The 27284-nt window shown below is 38.3% G+C and overlaps 1 protein-coding gene across 5 annotated transcripts in view; it reads left to right on the plus strand.

The window, feature by feature from the left end:
- Nucleotides 1-27284, plus strand: part of MCC (MCC regulator of WNT signaling pathway) — a 198290-nt gene that overhangs the window by 149619 nt on the left and 21387 nt on the right. For 4 of the 5 annotated variants that reach the window (XM_042823101.1, XM_042823104.1, XM_042823103.1 and 1 more), the window contains 8 exons: nt 284-490; nt 10142-10288; nt 10602-10691; nt 11370-11518; nt 13177-13317; nt 14765-14865; nt 17328-17511; nt 23402-23636. In XM_042823101.1, coding sequence (XP_042679035.1) covers nt 284-490; nt 10142-10288; nt 10602-10691; nt 11370-11518; nt 13177-13317; nt 14765-14865; nt 17328-17511; nt 23402-23636 — 1254 coding nt within the window. The remainder of the gene's footprint in view (nt 1-283; nt 491-10141; nt 10289-10601; nt 10692-11369; nt 11519-13176; nt 13318-14764; nt 14866-17327; nt 17512-23401; nt 23637-27284) is intronic. The other variant, XM_042823102.1, reaches the window with a different exon arrangement.

Genomic DNA, 27284 nt, shown 5'->3' on the forward strand with positions numbered 1-27284 from the left:
ATTTTTTTAGATGAATTTACAAGGACAGCTGTCACTTCTGTGTGTTGCAAAAATAGTAGAACAAATTTGCACTTAAAACATTGTTTTGCTTTACTGTGGATCAGCATGAAATATTTTAATAAAATGGTCATCCCTCATAACAAGCAAAAGAAGCCAAATGATGGTGTTGTGGGTTTGGGTGTGTACACGTAATTGTGGAGTTGCTTGTTTCGCACTTCTGTACCATTAATCTTATTCAATTAATTTACTTCTTCCTTTTTTTACGGTGACTATATTTTTTCAGACAGTAGAAGAGATTGAGGGTGTCCTAGGACGTGACCTTTATCCAAATCTGTCTGAAGAGAGATCTCGATGGGAAAAGGAACTTGCTGGCTTGCGGGAAGAAAATGAGAGCCTCACTGCCATGCTCTGTAGCAAAGAGGAGGAGCTGAATAGGACCAAGGCCACTATGAATGCTGTTCGTGAAGAAAGGGACAGACTGCGTAGAAGGGTAAGGCCTTAGAACTGTCTGCACACACACTGCATAGATTGATCTGTGTTTCAGGGGAAAACTAAGTCGTCCTGAGTAATTTTGTCATAAGAACATCTTCCTGTATGTGCTTTAGGGTTTTCTGTTTTTAAAGCTGATATGTGTAAATGACAGAGCTAAGACAAAATTCAGCATTACTGACAAAAGCTCATATGATAAGCAGCTGACCTGAAGTCAGAAAGTGTGTGTTAGCAGGAATTCTGATGTTCATCTCCACTGAAGGATATGTAACTTGTCCATACAGAAAGCAGATGTTAATTTAGTGGATTTTCCTGTGAGGCATGTTTTTTCCTGTTAACAACAAATATTGCTTTGTTTTTGATGGAAATTCAATTTGTAATTAGGCAAAAGAGAAAGAACAGGATTCCTGTCTCTGGGTAATAATTCTCTAAACTGAACAATGCAGAGTCCCAGCTATGTTCTGTTTCCACATCTACATTTTATGGTGCTGCATTGTCAGATAATGGCTTTGTGCTTTGTGTGAAGTCTGTAGTAAGAAAGCTGGAAATTTGTTTACAAAAAAGTAGAAATAGACAACATGACCACAGTACCTGTTGCTTTTAAAAATAAGTTATCTTAATCTGCAACATATAATTTTGTTATTAATTTGTTCAAGGTTTATGCTCAATTTGAGTAGCTGTTTAGACCACTGTACATTGTTAAAATTACTGAAAGTGTTACTGTTCACTTAGTGACAGCAGAGCAACTCACTGTGCAAGCACAGTGTTTCCAAAACAACTGTTCTGTAGTTTTTGTACCATTTCAGCATGAAGCTGCACCAGTTTTCAAGTACCAGGATTGAAATTACCTTTACAAAATCCTCTCACGTCTTTTAACACTAAAAATGCTGCATTATGAGGGAAGAGCAACAATCTGCTATTACATTAAAGAAGACCATTTCCAACTTAGGTTTTCTAGAATGTATTTCTGTTACATATCAGAAGTATGAATTGGTTTCAGTCCTGATTTTTTGGCGTTTCTTTTCACAGAGAGATAGTACTCTCCTCTTTAGTTATAAAAGTAATATTTACACATTTGGTAAACTATTGTAGGATTTTTATGAGGAAGAGAAGTTTGCGCTTGTTAAACTTGCATACAGAAATGTAGGTACTGAGATTACAGATGATGCAGACCACTATTGGGATATCATGCAGAGCAAAAATACACATTTCAGAGGATAGAATTAGTAGAAAATTGATTGAATTTTGAGAAGCGTGGAGTGTAAATTCATGTGCTTAAAAGCCAGATTAGAAAAATTTTTATGACAATCAGGAATTCTTCAGTTAAAAAAAAAAAAAGAAAAGAAAAACAAAGGGAAGAATTGTTGTTTGTTCTAAGTGGGATTATCCTGTGAGACATTTGTGCATGGCAGCAAATGCTGTGTTGTGAAGTACCGGGTCAAATTTTTCCAGTAGAGATTGGAAAGGTTATTATGCTTTATGTTAAAAGTGGTGAGATATCATCTGGAGTATTTTGTGTATTTCTTATCTTCTTTGCATAAATAGATGTAGCTTAAACTGTCCAAAAAAATGTAGAAGAGGATATTAAAAGTAAGAGATTGCTTGGAGAAGTGACTGAAAGAGGCTGTCTTGTTTAACCTGGCAAAGCAAAATCTGTGTTTCATTTCTCCTGAGTGCTAGATAAAGCAAGTAAGAATGGGAGCTAACTGCTATTCGAACTCACGGACAAAACTGGAGCAAGAAAATATTAATATAGACTATTTATAACTGCATTAGGCTAATTAAGTAGAAATTAGTCTATGAGGTGTCTAACACAAGAGAGCTGTGGTTCTGAAAAGAGTAATGAGTAAGGATAGAGACTACTTTGAAAACACAGCTTAAAATACTGAAGATATGTTTGTGTGATAAAAGATACAACTGTGTAGATACTGATTAGAATGAGGCTATTGGGATTGTGTCCAAAGAAAAGCAAATAGCCTGCTTTTAATGTAGCAGCTTTAATTCTTGTGGTAGTTTAATTATTTGTGTAAAACTGTGGTGTTTTGTCTGGTTGCCAGTAGAGCAGAGGGCTGGGTTAGGTGATGAGAAAATCTAATTCTTTGAATGTGAATGATGCTTGAAATTGTTGTCCTGTATTGGAAGTCCCAAGTATTTGTGGAGATACATGAGTATTAGCTATATTATGAAATTTATGCACTATTTCCATAGGGCCTAGGAATGGAAGGGCAGAGTGTTAATGTTGATCTGATAGTTGTTGATCTGTCTCTTTGAACTGTTAGTGTGGATGCTGCATCTGTCAGTAATGTGTGTCGCTACAGAAGCATCTCTAGTGGATATAAGATTTGAGAACTCCAGCCTGTGTGGTGTAAGCAGCTGGCACAGCTGTCAAATGGTAGCAGCAGGGCATCACTATTGACTGGAACTGCATTCAGTCTGTTGTGTGTGGAGATGGTGACTCTTGAGATGCTCTGTAAGGATTCTGAGCTGTCTCTGCTGTATGACAAGCCAGTTCAGTTTAAGTGTTTTTTTTTGTTTTTTTTTTTTTAAACTAAGGAAGTTCTTCTTACACAAATGGGATAGGTGTCTTGCCCTAACTTTGTGGTAGATAAAGAATTAATGCTGGGTTGGTACATAAAATATGGCAAACCATGTTCACGCACAGCTGGCAGGTTTTTTCAGTTATTTTCATTTGGTTTGCATCTTTCATTGACTTCACTGAAATACGTTTTTTTAATGTCACCCTGAACTTGCAGAACAAATGGTTTATTGCCGCCACTGGGGAGGTGTGTTAATGGCTTATGACTTCATCAGCAGCGCTGTGTAACTTTGTGTCCATAGTTGCAACAGCAAATATTTTGTTTGACCTGCTAGATATTTTCTGTATGCCAGCTGAACTCAGAGTCACTCCAGATTATTTCCCTGGAGAGCAGAGAAGGAGATCCAACAAAAATTTAGTTATTGTTCTCAAATTAAATTTAAGCGAGTAAGCTGAAGTTGACCAGATCAATAGGTCTGTTACTTTAGACCAATGTCTGTAATCAGGCAGAGTGCTTTCAATACATTTTTCTCAGGCTTGCTGGAGATTTAATTTAATTAGATGTTTAATGTGCTCAGTTAACAGATTGTGATGCTTTCTAGAGCAGTAGCTATGAAACAACATACATGAAGAGTTTTTTTCTCATGGTCTTTAGTAAATGAGGCAATCTGTATTTCTGTAGGGTGCCTGCGCTGTAGCTAATTTTGTTACACTGAATTTTATGTTATCTCTGTGTGATATTGCCATAGTAAACATAAAATTTGTGTAAGTCTGGGCTAGTCAGAGCCCTGAAAACTGCTTACTGCAACGTATGTTTATATTACTGAATTCAGAGTAATGATAAAATGAAATGCAGGGGATCTTCTGTACGAGCTCATGGGAATAGTATTAACTTAAAATTGGAATCAGGGCACTGCAATTTAAAACTGCTATGTATAATAGCAGGCTTAAACAACAGTAGAATTAGTATTTGTGTTCTCAGAACCTCTTGTATTTACCATGTGAGTCAGATGTGCAGTGATGTGCAATATATAGCATATAACCTTCATCATGACTGTAGAATAAAAGATGAGAGTTTTTGATGGAAAAACAAACAAAAAAACTAGTGCAGTTAATCAAATGCTTTCAGTTGTGATGATTTCTTTAATGCATTTGCTTCAAACTAACCAGAAAGTGCAGACCTAATATTTTAGCTGTCTTTAACTTAAGACCGTAATGAAAATATAACCTAGAGTGAAGTTGAAAACAGTAGTTTGAATGTACTATCCCACACATTAACAAAGCTGATATGTTATGGGCACTCAGAGATGGTTATAATCTTACACAGCATAAGGTGATCCTTGAGCAATTCTGTCACCTTCCTTGTCTCTTGGTTTGCAGAAACATTCAGTAGTAGCCAAAACCTGTTTTCAGATCTGCACCTTATTCAGATGCACGTTATTGGTTTACATAGGAATATCTCTGTTATTAAGAAACTAGAGTTTTGCTTCTTTTTCCAAGTTTGTATGACAATACTTAGTGGTTAATCTAAAATTAAATGAGGAAAAGCCTGAGATAAGCTGACTTCCCTCACTTAAGTTTGTTTCCAGCTGTATGCATGCCTTGATCAGAATGCTCAGAGCTATCAGAGAAGCCTGTCTTCACATCCAGTGTCGCATCCTTAGTTTTTTTTTTGCTTTGCATCCTTTACAGCAAGAAGCTGAATCCTTGGTCAGCAAGAAGCACTGTATGAGGTACTCCTATCAGAAAAGTGTTAAAGGCTGTAGACGACTGGTAACATCTAAGCCAGAGCACTGCAACTTGTTCTGCTGCTTAAAAAGCCCTGATGTATAAACCTTGATAGCACACCTCGCATAGATGTATGTCTGTGTGTTGTTCTTTTTCTCTGTTCAAAGAAATTTTTCAGATTGTGGATTTATTTTCAGTCCTCACTGAGGAATCAAGATTCCGGTGACAGTTAAATTCTTTCACAGTTCTTTGTAAGTTCATCCCTTTTTATAGGAGGCAGGGCATTTACAGAATGTACCTTAGCTGATGACGACAGATAGAGCTGGTTCAGCTCCAGAGAATTCATTGAGGAGATTGCCTGAGAAGTACTCGGAAATACATATGTTATGGTGTAAGCTGATGGCAATTCGAGACCACAAAAGCAGAACTGTAGCAAATCAGACTTCTTGGTCCTGATACTCATGATTCTCCTCCACAAATCTGTAGTACGCATGAATAAAATGAAAAGTGAGAGAGATGTTAACTTCCAGTACTTTGTTGTACTTTATCTTCTCCCTATTAATAACAGTAAAAAAAATGGAAATGATATCAAAATGCTGAAAAAAAAATCCTATGTATTTATGGAAGGGGTTCAAGGATACTGAATGGTGAAAGAGGCAGGTCACAAGTAAGATAGAATGAAAAGAATCTCATGCATACCCCTTATTTTGTTTAACATCAGAAGCAGTAGGTGTCCTTTGAATATGGAAATCAGTAAGAACAGACAGTTTGTATCTGTGCTTTTTACTTACAGTATGTTAAGAAATCATGATGAGTATGCATGTGTAAAATACAAAGAGTAGAAATAAGATTCTTAGAGTCATGATTATAGACAACAAGCATGTTCTTATGTAATATTCTTTTCTGCAAACAAGTCCCGTTGCTTCTTAATCACGTATAAAGTCTTTTCTAAGTCCAATGTTTCTGTAGCACATCAGCCCCTTTTTTATCCTTTCTTTGCTCTCTTTTTTTTTAGTTTACAGGGCACTCACAATAAATTTTGTTTTTTCCCTTATTTCCTATTCCAATTCTCAGCATTCAAATAAAATTTTTAAAAAAACAACAATTGCAGCTAAACACAAAAAAGTAGTACATAAAATTTTGAAGTTATGTGAGTTCATATCAGTTACTTCAGAAAATGTATGTTTTGACTTACCTTGGTAACTATCAGTTTCTCTGAAGTTTAATGACTCTTGCCTTGTGCCTCAATGCCCCTTCTGCTGCGGTGTCCTTACTTTTGTAATGCTCTGGACTTCTTCCGACTACTGGAGTATCTTCCTTTCCCTCCTCCCAGTTGTGGTTTTTACAAGTATTGTCTTCGATTTGTACTTTCTGCCTCTGGCTGCTCCTCAGCCTTATTTCTTCTGATCATATAATACAATCTGCATGTCTGCCAACTTCCATTTCAAATTGGAGTTCGAGGGCTTTGTGGTAATTTAGATATTCTCTTGATGTTCCTATCTTTTAACTAAACATAATGAACATGATGCAAAGGTCTAAGATATCTTTTTTTTTTTTTTTTTTTTTTTAAGTCCTTCCACATTATTCCTCCCCAGCTTACAAATCCAAAATTTCTAGCTTTTACTGGGACTGTTTTGATTGTTTTGTTTGGGTTTGGTTTGGTTTGTTTTTTTTTCTAAACGTATCTTCATTCTATCATGGTTTCATGATCTTTCTTATCAGTATTCCACATCATAACCATCATGTTATGCACTGGGAGATGAAGGCTTAATGCTCAAGTTCCATGGACTGCAAATATTTCTGGGTATCTGGAAGAAGAACTACATAACCCAGGGGACTTTGCATTTCTGTTCAGAAAGACAAAACTGTTTACAGATCACAAGATGCCTCTTTTTCCCTTTCTGCTCATCCCGACAGTGTGTGCTCCCTAGCCATCTCACCTTCAGCATTAGAGTCAGGCCTTTGGTTTTTGTACACTTTGTCTCTTATTTTATTTGATTTATCAACTTCAATTCCAATTATATTGTATTATATTGTGTTATCCTGCATTCCAATATTTTATTTAGTTGATTAGCTCTCCTCCTTAGATTGTTGCTGCTGTGTCGTTTTTAGGGCCATCTCCCTGCTTTTTCCCTTTCACCTTTCCTGGGTGTGGGTCTGTGGACACCCTACCCCATTTCTCACGGAAAGGGGCTGAACCAATCCATAAAACGTTCATTGGATTTTTCCAACTTCGTCACTCATTTTCTGTGAGATCTCCTGTTTCTCTCTCACCCATTTCCCAATGTTTACTGTGTCTTACATGCAGTATTGTAGTTACCTCCTATCTACTGAAGTAATCTTCAGAATACTTTATATTGTAATGGTGACAAGTTTGAAGATGGAAGATGTGGCGATGAGACAATTTTTAGTCATGCTGTTTCAGCTACTCCTTACATGCATTCACCAATCCAGAAAAGACACTGCTTCTTTTGAACTCCTTTTTTTTTTCCCCTTGGTTCCTGTTCTTTGGTCTTCATTTAATTTCCGTATAGAATTATTACTAGTGTGGCAAAGTACATTCTGAGAAGTTGGTATATACTGCTGTATTTATGGGTAAGATTTTGGTGTCCAAAAATTGTTACCTGAGCTACTTCTGGGTAGTCGGGTGAGTGGATCACCCCATCATGAGATCCTGATTCTATTAATGTGTGGATTGTGAGACTAGCGATTTTGCAGATAAGACAAACCTGTACTGTTATTCTACACAGAATTATTATCTAGTACTCAGTGTTGCTAAAATTAGTGTAGTTATTTGTAGCAATTAATTCAGCATGTAATTTCTCATATGATGGCCTGAATCAGTAAATACATCAAGAAGGCAGACAGCTTTTCACGCCTTTTAAAATTGTGTCGTCGTTTTTGATATGGTATTAAAGCAGTGACTTGCATAGATTGATAAATGCACCCTGCTCTGTGTTTTCTTCTATAAACGCTCTTGTGAGCAAAGCTTTGCCTGGCTGTAGTCTTAGCTGTCTTCTTCTACTGTTATGAATCTTGTTTTACAGATCTGTAAGAATAATCGCCTATTTAATTGTGGATAATAATTACTCGGTAATAAAAGATAAAATTTAGGAAAACTATTTGCATTTGAGTCGACAATATATAAGATAGTTTGAATTTTGGAGTACACAGTTACATAGCATTTTAAGCAACTTTAACACTTTACTTCCTGGTTGCCATTAGAATATTTAGAATATTATTTTGGAGTTAAATCTTCCAATACTAGCTTTTGGGCATAAGTAAATATTTTAGCATTTTCTAAGTTGGACAGTGTGGCAGAGATCTTACTTTGGAATAGCATAAGTTAAAGGAATAGTAGTACATGTGATTTTGTTTTAATTAAGTTTTGGGATTGCCTCTTTCTCTTCAATGCTAATGCCAAACAGTGCAAATCCTGTCTGTACTGGCATACCTCATCTGCAAGTATAAACATAACCACGAGATTTGTTTTAGTTTTAAGCATATCAGTGGGCTAAAGTAATTGGTTTGCATTAGTGCAGCACTCCTGTCCATAAGATTTGTATTAGTGCAGCTGTACCCACGTTGAAGTTGTACATGTATTATATTACACATGGAAGCCTCAGCTACAAATATTAAGATGATATATGCTTTGTATGTGCATTTCATATACTCTTCTCATTTAACTCTCATTACAGCAGTTACATTTAAGATGTATAATTGTGAGGCAAATACTCATGTTCATTGTCCAACAAAGCTCCTTGAAACATTGGAACTTTCCTTTAAGGTGTTGCATACTTTGCCCTTTTCAACAGAGAGATCAAAGGAGCTATTTTTGTTCATGTTGTGTAATTCACATTGTGCATTCCTCTATGACTGAACAGGGAGGTTATGAGTACAGTTAGCCTTTATGTAGCCTGTTATTAGTAATATGCAATTGTTCTACACTGCTATGTAAAGAATGTTCTTTTCCTTACCTCCTTGTGATTTGCACTTACCTAAAAATTCTGTTGTTCTGACAGCAACTCCTCAGACAACCTGACCTTCAGTTTGTGGCATCTGAGGCAGGGGCAGGTGAACTCCTCAGGGGCATAGAAGCAGACTGCAGGGGATTATAGGAGACATAAGATGCTGCTTTTTTTGACTGGGAAGAGTTCTAGCTTGAACATTTTCCTCTGTGCAGTAGCTTGAAGGGATCTGTGCATGTTGTGCTGAGTACATGCTGAATGCCACTCCTTCAAACAGAGGTTAATTAGTGCATTTGGTAAGCCTAAAGCTGAAGCAGGCTTGTGACTCATTTTTTTTTTATATTTTCTGGCTATGGAATTTCAGCTTGCTTAATCAGATGTTAGTGTTGGTGTAAGATGTTACATTTATTTGAAAATCACACCTTATAGAATAGGTATCAAAGTTGCATTTCATGCTTCAGGAAGTTGTCAAGTTCACTGAGCTCTTCTTAATTACTAGACTTATGGTGAAATTTCACAAGTTCTGTTGTGAGAAGTTTTTGTATAATCCATGCAGAAACCTGTGTGTTAAAGTAGACATTCCACATTCAGGGAGCCTTCCTCTCCATGTGATTTCCACTCCCTTCTCTATTTGCCACTCTTTGTTTTTAACCAGGATGCTTGTTCTGTAGGAAAAATCAGTTCTGTCACTTTACTTTGTGTCATAATTGTTGTAAAGCAAAGCATTTATTCCTTGTTAAGATTATTACAAAGTGAGCACTATAACCTTTTGCTTAGCAATACAGCTTGGCTCTTGCATGTCTTTTTTCCTCCCCCTTCAGGTTCTGAAGCTCTTCTGATGTCAGTTGTACAAATATCTGATGTGCTGTGAGGGCTGTGCAGTGTTTTGTAGAGGACTTCCGTACAGTACTTATTATTTGGTAGTTCCACATAATAATGGTTTTGAAAGCATGATTAACATCTGAATTTGTTGATCTTTGAAAAATGATAGTCATCTTAATATGTAATATTTTTATGTCAAGAGCTTCTTCTAGCACTGGAGTTTTCCACTAACAGCAGGATCTTTGTTTTTTGTTTAGGTATCACAATCTAACGTTAGAGCATTAACTTCACCCCCAGAGAGGATAATTTCTATACAGGTAGTACTGCTGCACTGAAGGGCTTGTAGGAAACAAGCTGAAACATAATTACACGATTATGTTTGCAAACGTTCTCAACAGATCGTTTAAAAACCTAATGGAATTTTAAAACATCCTTTGTGCGTCTTCTCCCCACATGAAAGGCCTGTAGCCACCACAGGACAAAACACAATGTCTGATCTCCAGCCAGAAACTGCCAGCATTGCCTGGACAATGAGAAAGTCTTTGAACTGTTTAATATTTAAAAGTGGAAGACCAGTTATTGTTGTGTTTTATTGTAGGTTCGGGAACTGCAAACTCGTTTGCAAAGTGTGCAGGCAACAGGCCCATCCAGCCCGAGTCGTCTCACTTCTGCAAATCGACCCATTAACCCCAGCACAGGAGAGCTGAGCACAAGCAGTAGTAGCAATGACATTCCCATTGCCAAGGTGAGCTACTGCAGATTACAGTAGTGCTTATTATTATCTAGGTGAAGCAGACTTCATTTTGCACAGCCACTGTGCATGGATATCATTAACTGGGAAATATCTGGAATCCCCAGAGTTTTCCAAGGCCCTAAGTAGGTGTGGGAATTTGAGCAGCAAAGAGTATTGAAGTGTTCAGTTGTAATTTTCTCATTTACAACGTGGGGGTCAGCCTTATGGTAGCTTATTTCAGGTTTGTAAATATAGCTAGTGAACAAATGCATTTCATATAATCTTCATGGGTCCTTTGTAAGTTATACAGCATTCTGACTTCTAGATTGCTGAAAGAGTAAAGTTGTCGAAGACGAGATCAGAGTCTTCATCATCTGACAGACCTGTCTTAGGATCAGAAATCAGCAGCATAGGGGTAAGGACTAACGATTATGTGCATGCACGTTGCCTTCTGAGGATGACTTGTGTTTTATTTAAAGCAGCATTGTTTTCTCTCTAAATTTAAACCTGAGCTAATTGGAAAAAAAAAAAAATACACCTTTAAAAGTTAATAAGAGAAAAAAAAAATTCATCAGAGGGAATTTCAGCTCATTTATTATCTCATTTTCTTTTACTTTGCTAGAAATCATTCCCTGAGTGACTGTAAGACAATGGATTTTGGTGTCAATCGAATATATTACTCCTCAAGAAAAGATTGGTTGCATCCACTAATTCCAAATCAACTGAGAACTGTGTTTTGCTTTGTAATGCCACTGTAAATCCACAGTGCTGTTCTTACTGTGTGTTAGCATTTGTTTCACTGAATTATGCTGTCCAGATGTTTTGCTGAGCTTTCAAGGAAGTAAATACCTTGTGGCTTAGGCTTTTTTATATATGATGAAATGCTGTTCACCCTTTATTGGTAGAATTTTAAATCAAAATATCTTCTTAAAGTAGAATTTGTAAGTGTGCCACTGAATATAAAATTCACAGTAAAAACAGAAAAATGACTGTCTTAAAGTGAGTAAGGAAAACTCCGTCCTCAATTCAGACAGCCTGTAAGAGGAATCCAGTCGCTATCTGTTCACAATGGTCTGTTCACTACTCTGTGCAGGTGTCTAGTACTGTGGCTGAACATTTGGCACATTCCCTTCAAGACTGCTCAAACATCCAGGAAATCTTCCAGACTCTTTATTCACATGGATCTGCTATCTCTGAAAGTAAAATCCGAGAGTTTGAAGTGGAGACAGAGAGATTAAATAGGTAAGGAGAAAAATTAGATGTGCTCAAATGTGTTGTTTCCTGTTAACTTTTTTTGAAGTTGCCGCTTTTTTGTTTTCTGAGATTTCATCTTTCAGTCCAAGCTCAATTCTGGCAGCTGCAGTGAATGTGTAGTGGAGAGAAGATAGAATCATTTGGACTCTTTTGGTGACTGTGATAGTTCTGTCATGTGCCATGGTCAGCATGGCATTTTCATCTGTGCAAGTATGTACTGTACAGCATCCTTTGTGGTGGCTGGCAAAGTAAATGTGACACTTTTTTCTATGAACTACATCAGTTCTAGAAATAAGGATATCCATAAATTATTCTCTGTCATTCTGGAAGTGGCTTGCTTTGTTTCGTCCTGAAGAAGCTGAATTCAAGCATCAAATATATCCACATAGGCACTGATATATGGTGATATGGTAGTGCTCCATTAAATAGGCTTTTGGCTACAGAAGAAAGATTGCAGCATTCTGGTTTCAGTATGAAAACAAAAACTGCTGATATCCTTCAGAAGCCCTAAGAAAACCGATGCATGAGTAATCCATTGGAACATAAAAGCAAAAGCTGTGGATCGGGAACATGAGAACTGTGTCTCAGAGTTCTTGAACATTCTCTGTTCTTCACAGCTGTCTCAAATTTAGTTTGATCAATGTAATATCTCTTCCATTTATAGGTCATGTTTCAGTATTACTGCACTCTTTTTCTTTATTTTTGTTGGCTTGTTCTGACATGCATTGCACAAATTTTATGTGCAGAGCACGTCCTTATAGGAGATATCAGATAAAAAATAGGAGATGAGACATCTGGAAGATCTGACATCTGTGAAGTTCAAGGTTTTGTTTTGATCACTGATAAAATAGTGTAATAACCCTTCTCTTTATTGTGTTTGCTAAGGAATCAGTTATTTCAGAGTTGGTGGCACTGGTCCGAATTATCTGGTCTCACTGTATATCCAGCTCTTGTGATTAGTCATGATGCACTGTGATATGTTGATGTGTATTGTGGTTAACAGCAATGAAAATAATCAATAATACTGGTATTCTGAAGCCCTGTTTTCAAATTTAGAGTTGACCCCATTAAAAAGAATATTATGAGTAAGTTCTGATCTGAGATATTTGCCAGAACTTCTGTAGATTAATGTCTCTGAAAACTGAGTTTATATTTCCGAAGATACAGTAATTTAAATGAAATGGTTATTCTCAATATTCCAAAAAAAGGGGGCAGCTGCTTGATCCCTACATACTCCCACACATAGCAGTAATGAATACTGCACTTGAAAACAGAAGCAGATGGGACAGCAGGAACAGACGAGTGGAGGAAGAAATATTAAGCAAAAGGTTAAAAAGATATCTATCCCTCGCAATCTTACAGCAACAAAATAAAGATACAGCTTTCTGCTTGCTGCTGTTTCATAGGGTTATGCTTTTCTTATAAAAATTTTTGCGAAGCAGACAAGAGGCAGTCCAAAGAGAAAGAAAGAAATAATCTCCTCTCTCTTGGTCTGGGACACAAAGCCGATAGGTTTTGCTGTCATCATTATAAAGATTGTGTAATCCAAGTGATCTTTCCTGTTATAAATCATGATTGTTCTGGAGTTTTCAGGACAGTGCCTACATGCTAAGCTTGAAGGTTGCAAATTACTTCCTTTTCTGCAGCCGTATTGAGCACCTGAAATCCCAAAATGACTTGTTGACTATAACACTGGAAGAGTGCAAGAGCAATGCTGAGAGGATGAGCATGCTTGTTGGGAAGTATGAGTCCAACGCCACAGCCCTCCGGCTTGCATTGCAGTACAGGTATGTACTTATGCAGAGGGTGGCTATGCTGGAAAAAGAGAGTGTGAGTGAGACTTGCTGGATGTCTCTGAGAGTTAAATTGTTCATGTGCCACTGTAGTGGTATTAACTTCTGATTCCTTCCTGAAGAACTTCCCTTATTCATTAAACTACTTGACAGACTATGTAACCAGTTATTGAAGTTGCTGATGTGTGTTTCTCAGGCGCAGTTCAACAGCAGCAGCAAACTCAATCTAAAAGTGTGATATATAGGTTTATCTTTTAATTTGTAAACACTGAGTTAACATTTGAGACTGTGTTTTAATTATTTTTCATACCTTTATGTGCACGTAGAAAAACTATGATATCTGGGTGGGTGGAGGAGAAATTAACTTGTTTGTTATTAACTCATCCTTGTATAACAGGAGGAAAACTGTATCGTGCCTCTAAACTGCATGTCATTCATAAGTCTGTTGTCTCCATTGCTCAGATACCATCATTAGTATCTTCAAACATTCCCTCTGAAACCGAAGAGTTTCCTAAGTTCTGGGTGCCTGTTCCCCTAAAAATAAAAGTATCCTGGAATGTTCTTCTGAGTTATGTGTACATGTGGACTATGTATGCTGTTTCTGATCTTAAGTTACATATTGTCTGTGTTAGTTTAGTACCTTTCATAAGACCTGTGGTCCGAGGAGTTGTGTTGTACTCCTTGTAATTTAGAGTGACTTCAGAAACGCTCCACATAATACAGAGTGACTTTCCAACGTCAGTCAGAATTTTGAGAGAATTGCTTGGTGTTTGGTTACAAGTATCCAAATTTACTTTAAACTTTACGTAAAAAGATGTTCTAATTTAACTCCAACTGCAGCTAATTTGGAACAGGCACTTCTGGTCTTAGAACAAACTGTGTGTCTTTTAAATAATGTATTATGTTACAATCAGCCTTGGGCAAATTGTAAGAAAATGTATGTTGCAGATAGGTATGTATCTGTTTTCAAACAAAATGCATCAGAAATGAGGACTCAAAACTGTGCGTAGTATCTTGGCGGAATATCTTAAAGCCAGGAACAGAGAAACAAAGTATTTTTCTTATTTTTTCTTTCCTCATATAATAGTTTTATATAATATTGATCTATAATATATTGTACAGTATAGAATACCATATTTTGTGTATTAAGAGGGCTGGGAAAGAGTTTCTCAGGTGGATATTCTCAACTATCAGGCATATTAGTAACTGTTTGATACATGCTTCTGGTGCTTGTATCACACCTCAGATTGTTATCTTCTATTTCAAGACCAACCCAGGGCCATCAGTGGGAAAGAGATTGTTGAATGCTTGTAACAGAAGCTAAGAATGTCGCTTAATATCCCTGCTGCTAGACATGTTACAGGAATCATGTAATCCATTAGCTACCTTTTTTTTTGTTACTGGTTGCAAGCATCTTTTTTCCTGTGTTTTTCTTTTTCAGTGAACAGTGCATAGAAGCATATGAGCTGCTGTTGGCATTGGCAGAAAGTGAGCAAAGTCTCATTCTTGAGCAGTTCAGAGCTGCAGGAGTTGGTTCTGTTGGTAAGATTTCAATGAGTCATTTCATTACTTTTTTTCTGTATTCATTAGCATTGAAGTTAGCTGCCACAGTGGGTCATCTCATGACCCACCACTTAGGAATGCTATCTGGCCTTTTCTTGTTTTTGACTAAGTAATTAATTTTACACATCCAGAGAATAGGGAAAAAGAAAAAGAGAGCCTGGAGTGAAATCAGCTTTCAACATTTAATTATTTTTATATATATGTATACATACATACGTATATACATACTTACATACATATATGCATATATAAATTGGATTGTGTGTGTTGTCACTGGGGATGCCTATTCTGGCAGTGGTGATGCTGCTGCAATCATGCAGCTGTACAGAGTGAAATAATTAAGTGTTACTTTTAAGCATATGTGAATTAAAGTCATGCAACTGTGGTAACTACAAGTACAGATTTTGTTTGCGCTACATGTTGAACCCAAAGTTGGTGTAATTAATTTAAAGTTGGAGTTACAGAAGTAGCATTTAGTAATCATAAAAAAAAAAAGCTCTAGTTTTTCATTCTGTGTTTTACCTTTGCTCTGAATTTTTTAAGTTTTATACCTTATGTTTTACTGTGTTGTCTAGAATATTAGCTCTTACAATGTGAGGTTTACTTACTCTGCGTACAGCTAATCCTGAGAGTGGGTGAAGGTTTTTTTTTAACATGCTGTTCTCTGAATAATAGAGTGAGACTTTTTTTACGGTACTGTTCAGAAGTGTTTGAAATTTGATGTTAGTGTTACCTTCATTTTACTGATGGTAAGAGATCTTTACACAATGAATGGTAATGTGTGTTTTACAGTCTCATTCCTGTTACAGTAGGAGAAGATAACTAGTTATCTTTGAGTAGAAAGAGAAACCCTTGGATAGAAAAGAATAACTTTGCTTGCTTTGCTGAAGCATAGTAAATGCGTGCATGAGACAGTAGTTTATAGTGCTGGCTTCTAAAAAATCACTGAAACGTAAACCAGAGGCTTTTAGGAATGAAGTGACCATCTGGCTTTAGAGGCACAGGACTGATGAGTACAGCCTCTTGTTTTGGAAAGCTGGATGCACTCGTCTGTCACCCTGCTATTAAACATTCAGCTTATTTTGTATCTCCTCTAGTGCTACCAGTAGACCTCTGTACAGCTGACTTTGCCTGCGCTGCCTCTGTGTTTCTGTGTTGCAGTAAACCATGCAGTTGATGTCTTTGTTTTTCATCCATTTTATTCCCAGTGTCTGGTCATTCCACACTCTTGATGAAAGATAAGTGGCCAGCAAAAGTTGTGGATTTCCTACTCACACAGAAGATATAAATCTTAGAAAAGATAAATATTTTAGGTTTGAGTAGGGTATCATTTTATATACAGTTTGTGAAACAGAATGTTGCTAATTTTTACATATGTGTTTGCCTACAGCTCTTAGTTATAGTGTTATCCGTTACAGTGCCATGATAGAAATAGCACTGATTGCATGCTATATAACGCAGTTTTGGAGGAGGGCAATTTTGGTTTATGTACCCAGCTGCTCTTAATGGGACTTTCTCAATCCTGTTCTTCTGCATTAAAGTTATCGTACTGCATGCATTTTGCTTAGCAAGTATGATTATTTGACTCAAATCAGGATGAGGTCAAAGTCTGAGATAGAGCAGGCTGTTTTTGTTTGATAGTTATGGCGTCTTTGCATTGTATGTAAGTATGGGTATATACTAGCTTTGGTCAAAATGCCAGAGTAGCTATGAGGTTGTCCTGCTTTACTGACTTGACTCTAGCTGCAGTTAGGACTACAAGAGTTTTGTCTGCTCTGATTTCTGTCCTGCCTCTGCTGAAGCGATGGCTTAACAGTTGCACAGTCAAGAGAAATTATAGCAAATCAATGAATAGCAGTGCTTATTTTCTCTTGGATTAGTATGTGTGGCTTTGCACCCTGAAAGGCTGCTTGTAGAAAATAAAGCAATCATTCCAGGTGGAAAGGGAACCTGTATGAATGTGGTCTGGCAAACCCATTAGGCTTGACATTAAGGTGCTTGTGAGAAAAGGCACTGAAAATAACTGTGCTGTGACACAGCATTGGACTGTTTGGAGTAGGAGTTGTAGTTTAGCTTTGTGCTTTCCCATTCTGTTACTAACTTGAGCATCCTCATAGAATCACAGAATGATTCTTAACCTGATCCTGATCTGCATGCCCTTACAAACTTTTGAGCTAGTTAAGGTAAAACTCTACTTAAAACATGTACCTGCAGCAGCAAGTACTTGGAGCTTGTGGCTAGTAGGAAGACAGATTCAGGCCAGAAGGTCAGTTACAACTGATGCTCACACAGAAATGAAGCTTGCTTTCACTTTACAGATGGATAATTTGTAATCACTGTCTTGTTAGTACACTGAGAATGCATCAAAGCAACTCTATTGCTGTAATTTTTATCAAGCTTTTCACTCAAACCTCTAAAACAGACTGTTTGTTTAAAACTAGGTGACCAGACAGGTGATGAAAACATCACCCAAATGCTTAAGAGAGCTCATGACTGCAGGAAGACAGCTGAGAACGCAGCAAAAGCCTTGCTGATGAAACTGGATGGGAGTTGCGGGGGAGCCTATGCAGTCACTGGCTGTAGTGTGCAGCCTTGGGAAAGCCTCTCATCCAACAGCCACACGAGGTAACTTACAGCTTATCTGCTTTCCTGCCCTCCAAGAATGTGATCTCAGAGCAAACATTATTTTTATTGTATTTGTTAAACTACCTTCTTCACCTCAGTCTGCTGAGTTCTTTGCTTTATTTTTCAAGTCACCGTGACTTGACCATGACCACTGATCTAATTGTCTTCATACTTTCAGCAACTGCAGCCAAGAAGGTTTTGTATAAATTTGTTGCAAATTGATTATTTGGAACTTAGATATTCCTCATAAAGTGCAAAAGCGTTGTGTGTGTTTTACTTCAGTTACTTTCTTATTGCTTTATTTGAATTTGGATTCAAATAAATTTTTGAATTTATTGAACTTATCAAATATATATTATATTTGAATTTATTTATTATTTAAAATTTTGAATTTGGATTGTGTAATTCTTGTTCATATGTGTTGTATGCAGACAGCACACATATATGGAGGCAAAGATCAGAATCTCTCTTCGATTGAAATTCTGGAATGTTCAGCTGCTAATTCGTGAATGTTGCAATTCTAGCCATTTCATTCTGAAATATTTTCTCTGTCTTCTCGTTTTCCTTTGACCTACTCAAAATTCCTCCTTCACTGCAAGTCAAGTTACAAATAAGCATCATAAGTGACAGTAAAATCTTCCAGAAAAGGGCAGGATGATTCAGTTTTTCTGAAGAACTAAGAAACTGTGAAACTTAAATGAGCTTCATTATTATTGCATCAATGTTCCAGCTCAAATACGTCTGCTAACAGCTTCGTTTTGAGTTGTTGCCTGCCTGCAGTGTAGTTTACTCTGTGCAGTAAATGTGTGCACATTTATGGATACAAATTTGGCAAACATCCTGAATAACTGTAGATGAACATTTTTCCTTCTAAGTTTTTTTGGTTTCTCAGATTCACTCTGAAACTTTACTTTAAATCAGCTTTTGAGCCAATTCTTCATTCAAATGCTATCATTTTTTGACACTTTTAGAAGTTTATTTTAGTACTATATCATTTTCTCTTTTTGCCAATGCCTTCTCTAGAGGATCTTATTTCCTGTGTGCACTTATGCTGTCTCTGCAGCTACCTGTGAATGTGTTCTAAGTGGTCCTACATGCAGCACCTCTACTCAAGTTGATCCTCTTTACCACTCTAGTAATTGAAAAGGTTTTCTTTTTTTCATAACTATTTCAGTGTTTCCTTTCCTTGTGAGATGTCTGATATGAATTCGAAGCATATATGCTTGGTTGTTTTTTTTAACAGTTTACAGTTTCCAGAATCAAAGGGGGACGTTCATATGGACACGCTGATCTGATGATAACCTGCATATTTTTGCCCTTCCCACCTCCCACTGCTTCCAGTGTAATTTTTCTTGTCTAAATGCAGTGAAAACATTTCTGAAACCCTAGCTCCTGCATGAAATACAAATCTTCTTTCCTTCTGTTGTGTTCAAGTGATACATGATAGAGATGTTTTGAGATTTTTCCCTCCCATGGACCCTATCTTAAATGAGAAGAATCACTCTTCAGCTTACAGATACCTTTGTGGCAGGTGGAAGTTGTATACTCTTTCAGAAGGCACTCACTTTTTCTGTACTTACATCAGTAAGTGCTCTGTCTCAGATTTAAAACTTAAAGATTTTAACTGTCCTCTCCCTGTCATTCTGGATCCCTTTTTTCTTTTTTTCCAGGACCCTGTGCATGTTTTTCAGTGTTTTACTGCCTGTGTTGTAACTTTCTTAATCCATCTGTATGTGTCCTCTTGTCTCTGGTCTCCGCTACTGTAGACAGACATCCTATTGCCACAGACCTCCAAGTGTCTCATTCTTCATCGTTGATGTTTCACATTTCCTTTATTTTTCCACTGCGGTAGTAAATAATCCAGACAAAGATAGGAAGGCAGATTCTGGATTTCTAGCTGTTCTTGTCTGCTTAATATTTGTATTTGTCTTAAAGAATTTACCAATCTATAAAGCAGTGTCTGTGAGGGCTCTGTGAATTGACATTCAGGAGCCACTGCATTTAAGTGAAAACATTTTTAGATAATGTGGTTCACTCTGAATCTGCGAGACTGTTCTTTTGCTGTAACTGTTTTAGTACTACCGGCTTTTAGTTGTGAATGCGTGCTGTTCCCTTTTTCCTTTGTAACAATAGAGTAGAGGGAGTAAAGGGATGGAAGCCCTCCTTCACTGAGAGTCGCGACAGATGAAGAATTCTCTCTATTCTTTGAAATCCTACAGAATAGAAACTTGTGAAAGTGTTGACCCATCTTTAGTTTGGCATTTCAAATGTGATTCTGAATGTCAAATCACTGAACACAGTACTGAGAGAAAATGCTAGGGGAGCCAATGATGACAAGTGGTTAACAATTGCAAAAGGGAGCAGCTGAAATGAAATGAAATGTCACTGCAGAGGTTGACATTGGTGAAATGAACAAAAATAATGGCAAGCATCTCAGTGTATTCGACTGGCAGCAGCATGACAATGTTGTCAATTAATTTTTGGAAATAGAAGTAGTCTGTGGTGTAGTTTGAAGTTGTAATTACTTGAATGGACAGAACCAAATTGTGGGGCATACGTTATCAGTGAGGTTTGACTGCAGCCTGGAAAAGAATGAAACAGAATGAAAGAGCAGCAATTGTAATGCTAAATTAAATTGGAGGGTTTTAATTCCCTGTTATGTCAGTAACCCCAGCCTTACACCTGGATTAATGACAGGGAAGATCCGCTGTCTTGTATGCAAAGGGAATTCTGGTTAGTATTATGTAGTGTCACAGAGTACCTGACCATAGCCAAACACAGGACTGTATCGCTCATCGGAGTCCCGTGGGATCTCAGATTAGTAACTGACATACAGGATTATCTTGGCTGAAGTGTGGGAATAAATTACTTTAAAATATTCTAACATGTATCTTATACTTCATTGCTAGACTGAAGTAGTCTCAGGAATGAGGGTGGTTTTACCAAAGGTTCTGAACTTAGCCAAACAGGCTGTTTGTATTTTGGCTGGTTGTACTGTTTTTCAGTCTCTCTTGAAGTTATTGTCTTTCAGCATTGTGGTGTCTCAGATCTCAAGTCATAGGATTTGTGTAGAAGACAGTTCTCTCATGTGTAGTTTGTGCCCATCAGATACATTATTTAAAGTGCAGTTGTTCAGTACTGACTCTGTTCTTTTTGTTCTGTCAGCCTTGTATTGATTTGACTTTTAATAGATTAACTGAATGTTTTACAGGCTTTTATTGACAAAATTCTGCGATATATGTAATTTACTCAGTGACACTTTCGGAAGACTCATTTATATCCAGATACAGCCTTTGATTCACACACATGCTCATGAACAAACACTCGCACAGGCAAATAAAACTGCACGTTGTACCATGCTAGCCTACATTCTGTCAGTCTGATTTCCTTTCACCCAGCTGCCATTAAAAAGGAGAGCAGTGTCTGAAATTCTGGATCATGTGCTTACCAGCTTAAACAGAGCACCAATGGACTATCACTGCGGCTGTGGAAAGATTTAGGGTAGGGCTTTTGAGGCAGAGCTGGCAGAGCTGTGCTATGGGAGTTCACAAAGACTGTGGTGGTGTTGAATGGCTCATCACACTGTCTTGATTCTGCAGCTGTTCAAAGTGGGCTCTGCACCCTGCCTTTCTGCTGTCCATTCTACTGCCCATTTCTGGGTGGGGGCTGGTTGCTGAATGCTGGGAGAGAGGGAAAGAACGTTCTTGTCCTTTCTTCTGCTGTCTGAGACAGTGTCCCCATTGAACTTCCCTCCATCTTATTTATTAAAAAAAAAAAAAAAAAGACCTTGCTCAGAGGAGCCAGCTCAGCTGCAGGCAGGCAGGCAGCCAGCCAGGACTGAAGTAAAAGCAGCCTGAGTATCACTGGCAGCAACCCAGACTGCCTTCCCTGGTTTGGATGGACTTGCATAGCTGTAGATCTTTAAGAGCCAAAATCTGAATATCTTGCAAGTTTGAGTTTCAGCACAACGTAACGACAGACTTATCAGCATTTTTGCTTGTTTTTCATTCCCAGCAGCAGACTAGGCTTTTTCTCCTTGGCAAGTGAAAACTAAGATGAGCAATTTTTGTCCCAAGGTTTGAAGCCTGAGTGGACTCTCAAAGCTGTCCTTTCTTTGGTAACAGCTGTTTTACATTTAATTCAGGAGAGCTGTATAATTGCTGTCTTTAGATGTTGAGGAAACTTGCAACATGGCTTCAGTATAGAATTAAATATTTCTCATGTTACCTACCTCCATGATTTTTACATCAGCGCCTACTTCAGAGGGGTGCCAGTAGGCTCAGTAAACTGAGATTTATGAGTAGAGATTCTCTAATGAAGGGCAAGTAAAAATTTCTTCCAACCTGAAAGTTTCTATGCAGTTTAAGTGCTGGGTGTTTCGTGCTTTACTGCAGATGGAAATGGGTGAAAACAAAAGACCAGTTTACTAGTACTGTGGAAAATATGGCACTTGTAAGAAAAAGAAGGCATAATGGGTAGTAGAGAACTGTGGAAAAGAAATATAATGCAGTATTTCATGAGGGGGGAAGGTTTTGAGAAATCTTTGTAGATCTGCCAACTCTGTCTCCTCCAAGATCATGGTTGGACTGTATGGAAAAATTGGGAATTATTGGAGGCACTTAAGAATCATTGCAGCTATAGTTAAAGTAGAACTGAAAAAAAAAAAAAAAAAAGAGAAAAAAAAAGTCTATCTTGATAGGCTTCCCAATTTTCACATGTGTAATACATGGTAGGACATCATCCTGAGTCTCACAGCATGTGGCGGGTGGGGCTTTTTTTCCTCCTACAGAAATGTTGAACAGCAATGCAATTTGATACAGAAAGTGATTTATTCCCCTGCTGATAACTGAGATCATCTAGCATTCCAGACAAGCACAGTTAATGGATGACTTATCCCTCAGCCAACAGATAATTACAGGACCTCAGGAGACAGCGGGCAGCTTTGAGTGAGGTTATAGAAACAACACAGCGTTTTATTCTCCTTTAAGTGTTATTGCAACCATATTCAGCCCTGGAAATTCTAAAGCTGTATCAGTCTCAGCCCCCTGCAGCACTGGCATGCATGTAGGTGAGAAGGCAGCACTAAGCCACCCTCATCCTTAACAAGACATTAGTTTTCCTTATCTGCATTCTCTTTGTAAACATTTGTGGGGCAGACTAATGGGCAGTCATTTGTTTGAAACTGCGCCCACAGAAAAAAACAGTTCTGACAAGGCTGATGATGTCTTTTTAGTTAAAATCCAGCTAAATTATGGGTTGGTTTTAAACCCCCCTGGACCTGAAGGAATGTCTGTATACAGTATAGTCAATCTATCTTAGCATAAATTGAAAGATGCTACCATCTGATAGCTGCCAGTGGTTGGTTGGTTTTTTTTTTTTTTTTTGGATTGATTTCTATAACTGTCCATTAAGAAATATGAGATAGTAACTGGTATTGCCATCAGCAGATAAAAATGAGGAGCAGGCTGATACTTTCTTGTTAGCTGATGCTTTTTCACAAAGATGAAGAATTAGTGGCAGAGCAGCAGAGAAAAACTTGACCTGCTAGTGTATTGCTAAGAAATCTAAAGAGCTTTATTTTTTTTTGTTAAAAAGACTTGTTTCAGAAGACAACATTCCATAAACAGTAATGCAGTTACACATTACGAACGATCCTGCTTTGCAGAGAAACTGATTTTTTTATGCAGCTTAGAGAATTAATTTCTTTTCTGAATTTGTCACACCCCTCTGCATCTTCTAAATATTGCAACGCCCACTCCACTTTACTTATGTCCTTTCTGTGAACTTATAAGAAAGACTCAGTTGTGTTCATGAAGTATTTAAAGAGTGTTTGATAGAAAAATACAAAATGTGTTCCAATTTTTTTTAATACTATTATTTCTATTTCTAGTACTACAAGCTCAACTGCAAGCAGCTGTGATACGGAGTTTACAAAGGAGGATGAGCAGCGACTGAAGGATTACATCCAGCAGTTGAAAAATGACAGAGCAGCAGTGAAACTAACAATGCTGGAGCTGGAGAGTATTCACATTGATCCCCTTAGTTATGATGTTAAACCTCGTGGAGACAGCCAGAGGTTAGACCTAGAAAATGCGGTCTTGATGCAGGAACTTATGGCTATGAAGGTAATTTAATTGTATGCAACAGACTGACAGTGCTGACAAAGTCATTGTGCTAAGAATGCTAAGAATGTCATCCATATGGGAGGCATTGATAGTGATTGCTGGGTAATAAAGGGTTACTTAGTTGAAGTGAATAATCAAAGCCAAAAATCCAGTAGTAAAACAGTGACAGAAGGCAGTGCATTGGCTATGTGTGTTTTGAATTAGGCAAAAATCTCATCCGTGGCTTTACTCTTCAAATGCTCTCCTTGACAAACCAGATGCTTTTTCTAAGAGATACAGCAGCTGAGTTGCTTGAGGGTGACCAAAAAGCATGATACAGCACTTCCCAAGAGGCTGTTCGCCACTTACAAGCATGCAAATGTTCATCTTGAATGTTTGTGAATTCGAGCAAAACAAATTCACCTCCTTTTAATACTGCTGTGGGTGGAAGAATGGTCTGTAAAAAAACTCATCCATAGTGGTTTCAAGCAGTCAGAATTCCAGAGCTGTTCTAGGCAGTGTGTTGGAATTTGTAATTTGTGTTAGAGCTAGAGCAAAGAGTGGGTGTTGTAATGACAAACAGGAACAGAGATTTTAGGAGAACTCATATTGCAGGCCTGGTTTGTGTGTGCAGTTCTAAAAATAGGATCTAGACAAACTGGCCTTTATTCACCAGGTATACAGTTTATGTAATTTTAAACTTGGTTTCCATATTGGCTTCAAAAATGGAGAGAGGCAAACTAAAAGGTAATTATAGAATCACAGACTGTCTTGGGTTGGAGGGGACCATAAAGCCCATCCAGTCAACCCCATGCCATGGGCAGGATTGCGACTCAACCAAACGGTTGAGTGGGCACCCAAAGCCCCATCCAACCTGGCCTTGAGCAACTTGAAGGATGGGACATTCACACTTTCTCTGGGCAATGCCTCACTACCCTCTGTGTGAAGGATTTCCTCCTAACATCTAACCTGAATCTCCCCTCCATGCTTTTAACATAGTGTGTCCACCCATAGCTTGGTGCTGCATGTAGTACATTGGGTTTTTAATGCAGAAAATGTCCCCAGAAGTCATCTTTGTTCCTGTGCAGTTTGTGCTGCAGCAGGCACACATTTACTTACGTAGCTGGAATAATCTTCAATCCTTTCTGTGAGAGAGCGCGGTACAGTACTATTCATTGATTATAATTTGCTGGAATTCACAATTGCAGAAAATTTCTTTAATTTCCTGAAAAGGAAGTGGTGAAAAAACTGAAGGTTGTCAAAACTTGGAAAGGATTTGATGGTAGATGGCATTTCATACCATAGAAATTGAAAACACTTCCAGTTCTTCTTTGGGTAAAACATTACAAGAGGCCCAAAGGCAGAGCTATACTGTGTATCCTTTGGTCTCAGAAGAAAGTACTACCTTATTAGCTTTCCTGACTGTTGCATTACACCTTCCTCATCTGTTTAGCAAACTATAGCATAGCTAAGCCTATGAATTTCTCAGCCTGCAGAGTATATTATTTGTATGTATTTGAAATATGAAGCTTAATCAGAACAGTATATGCATTTGTTTTCTTCTTTAACTTGAAGCAGATGGACTTTTTACACAGCTTCTCTTAGTAACTTCCTTCCCTTCAGCATTCATAGCAAGGATAGGTACAGCTTGATAGAGCTACTGAGGTATTTCCGACACTGCTGGGTCTTGTGACCTGCTGCCTTATTCTTGAAATTTGTGTTTGTTAGCATTTATCCTATACCTTTTGACACTTCATTTATGACTCCAAGAAAAAAGTGATAACCAGTTACATTGCTTCTTACATCTATGCATTATGGTAATGGTGCTCTGAAGATGCCTTACACCTTTTTTTTTTAATTTATCACTGATGAAGCTGATCCATTAAAAGATAGGCTGGAGGTGGTGTTAAGAAGCCTCACATTTTATTCTGTTCTTCTGTTGCCTTATTTTTCACTCATCCAGAAGATAAGACTTATTGGTCCACCAGGGCTTCTGTGAAATCCAGATCTTTGCTTCAAGCAGTAATTAACCATGTTTCCAAATACATTCTTGTCTGCGGTTTGTAATTATTCAGTGGGTCTTGCTTTGAGGTCAGTTGTTATGCCCCAGTTAGCAAGGAGATTACTTCTGATGGGTGTAAATAATTCTTGTCCTTGCTGTCCTTCTGCGTTCCAAAGGACATATTTGTTCTGTTTATGAAAGATTGCATCTTGTGTACAATGGTCCTCTTGGAGTCTTTTTTCATGACTTCTGGAACTTCCTTGCTGTTTTATTCTTCTGATATGACCACATCCAGCATAGATCTTAATTTTAGGAATGTTGTGGTGGTTCTGATTATATTAAATGAAGGGTCCTTCATTTTCATTCTAGTTTTCACCCAAATTCAGAATTGAAATATAACTGCAAGTACTCAGTATTTCATAGAATCATGGAATCACAAGGTTGGAAAGGACCTACAAGATCACCTAGTCCAACCATCCTCCCATTACCATTGCTACCACAAGCTACTAAACCACATCTCGCAGCTCCTCATCCAGACGCCTCTTGAACGCTGCCGGTGATGGCGACTCCACCACCTCCCTTGGCAGCCATTTCAGTGCCTGACCACTCTCTGAGACAAAAAGATTTTCCTCATGTCTAGTCTGAATCTCCCCTGGTGCAACTTGTGGCCATTTCCTCAGGTCCTGTTTGTTCCCTGGGAGAAGAGGCCAAACCACCTCATCACAGCCTCCCTTCAGGAAGTTGTAGAGTGCAATGAGGTCTCCCCTGAGCCTCCTCTTCTCCAGACTGAACAAGCCCAGCTCCCTCAGCCTCTCCTCATAAGACTTGTGCTCCAGATCCCTCACCAGTTTCTTCACCCTTCTCTGGACACATTCCAGGGCCTCAATGTCTTTCTTGCAGTGAGGAGCCCAAAACTGAACATAGTACTCAAGGTATGGCCTCACCAGTGCTGAGTACAGGGGGATGATCACCTCCCTGCTCCTGCTGGCCACACTATTTCTAATGCAGGCCAGGATGCTGTTGGCCCTCTTGGCCACCTGGGCACACTTTTGGCTCATGTTCAGCCAAGCATCAACCAACACCCCCAGGTTCCTTTCCTCTTCACAGTCATCCAGCCACTCTGCCCCAAGCCTGTAGCACTTAATGGGGTTACTGTGGCCAAAGTGCAGGACCCGGCACCTCATCTTGTTGAACCTGATTCCATTCACTTCAGCCCAGCATTCCAGCTTATCTAGATCCCTCTGAAGGGCCTTCCTACCCTCAGGCAGATCGACACCACCTCCCAGCTTGGTGTCATCTGCAAACTTACTGAGGGTACGTTCAATCTCTTCATCTAGGTCATCAGTAAAGATATCAATCAAGATGGGCCCCAGTACCAACCCCTGGGGGACATGACTTGTAATGGGTCACCAGCTGGACGTAACTCCATTTAGTACTTCCGGTCGGGTCTCTAGCCAGTTCCTTACCCAAAGAAGGGTATACCTGTGTCAACGGTTTACGGGCTGGTTCAGCCCAGTTCTATGACGAGAGGGGCGGAGAGATCCACAGATCCGCGCCTCCGGAAAAAAAGGAAACAGGGGACCCCAAAATAATTAAAACAGCGGCACTGATCTGAGGAGAAACAAACTAATTTACTAAGTATATTATCGGAATGCAAGATAACACAC

This window comes from Centrocercus urophasianus, unplaced genomic scaffold, assembly GCF_019232065.1.
Source record: "Centrocercus urophasianus isolate 14NV4802_14NV808 unplaced genomic scaffold, USGS_Curo_1.0 seq_21, whole genome shotgun sequence".
Lineage (NCBI taxonomy): Eukaryota > Metazoa > Chordata > Aves > Galliformes > Phasianidae > Centrocercus > Centrocercus urophasianus.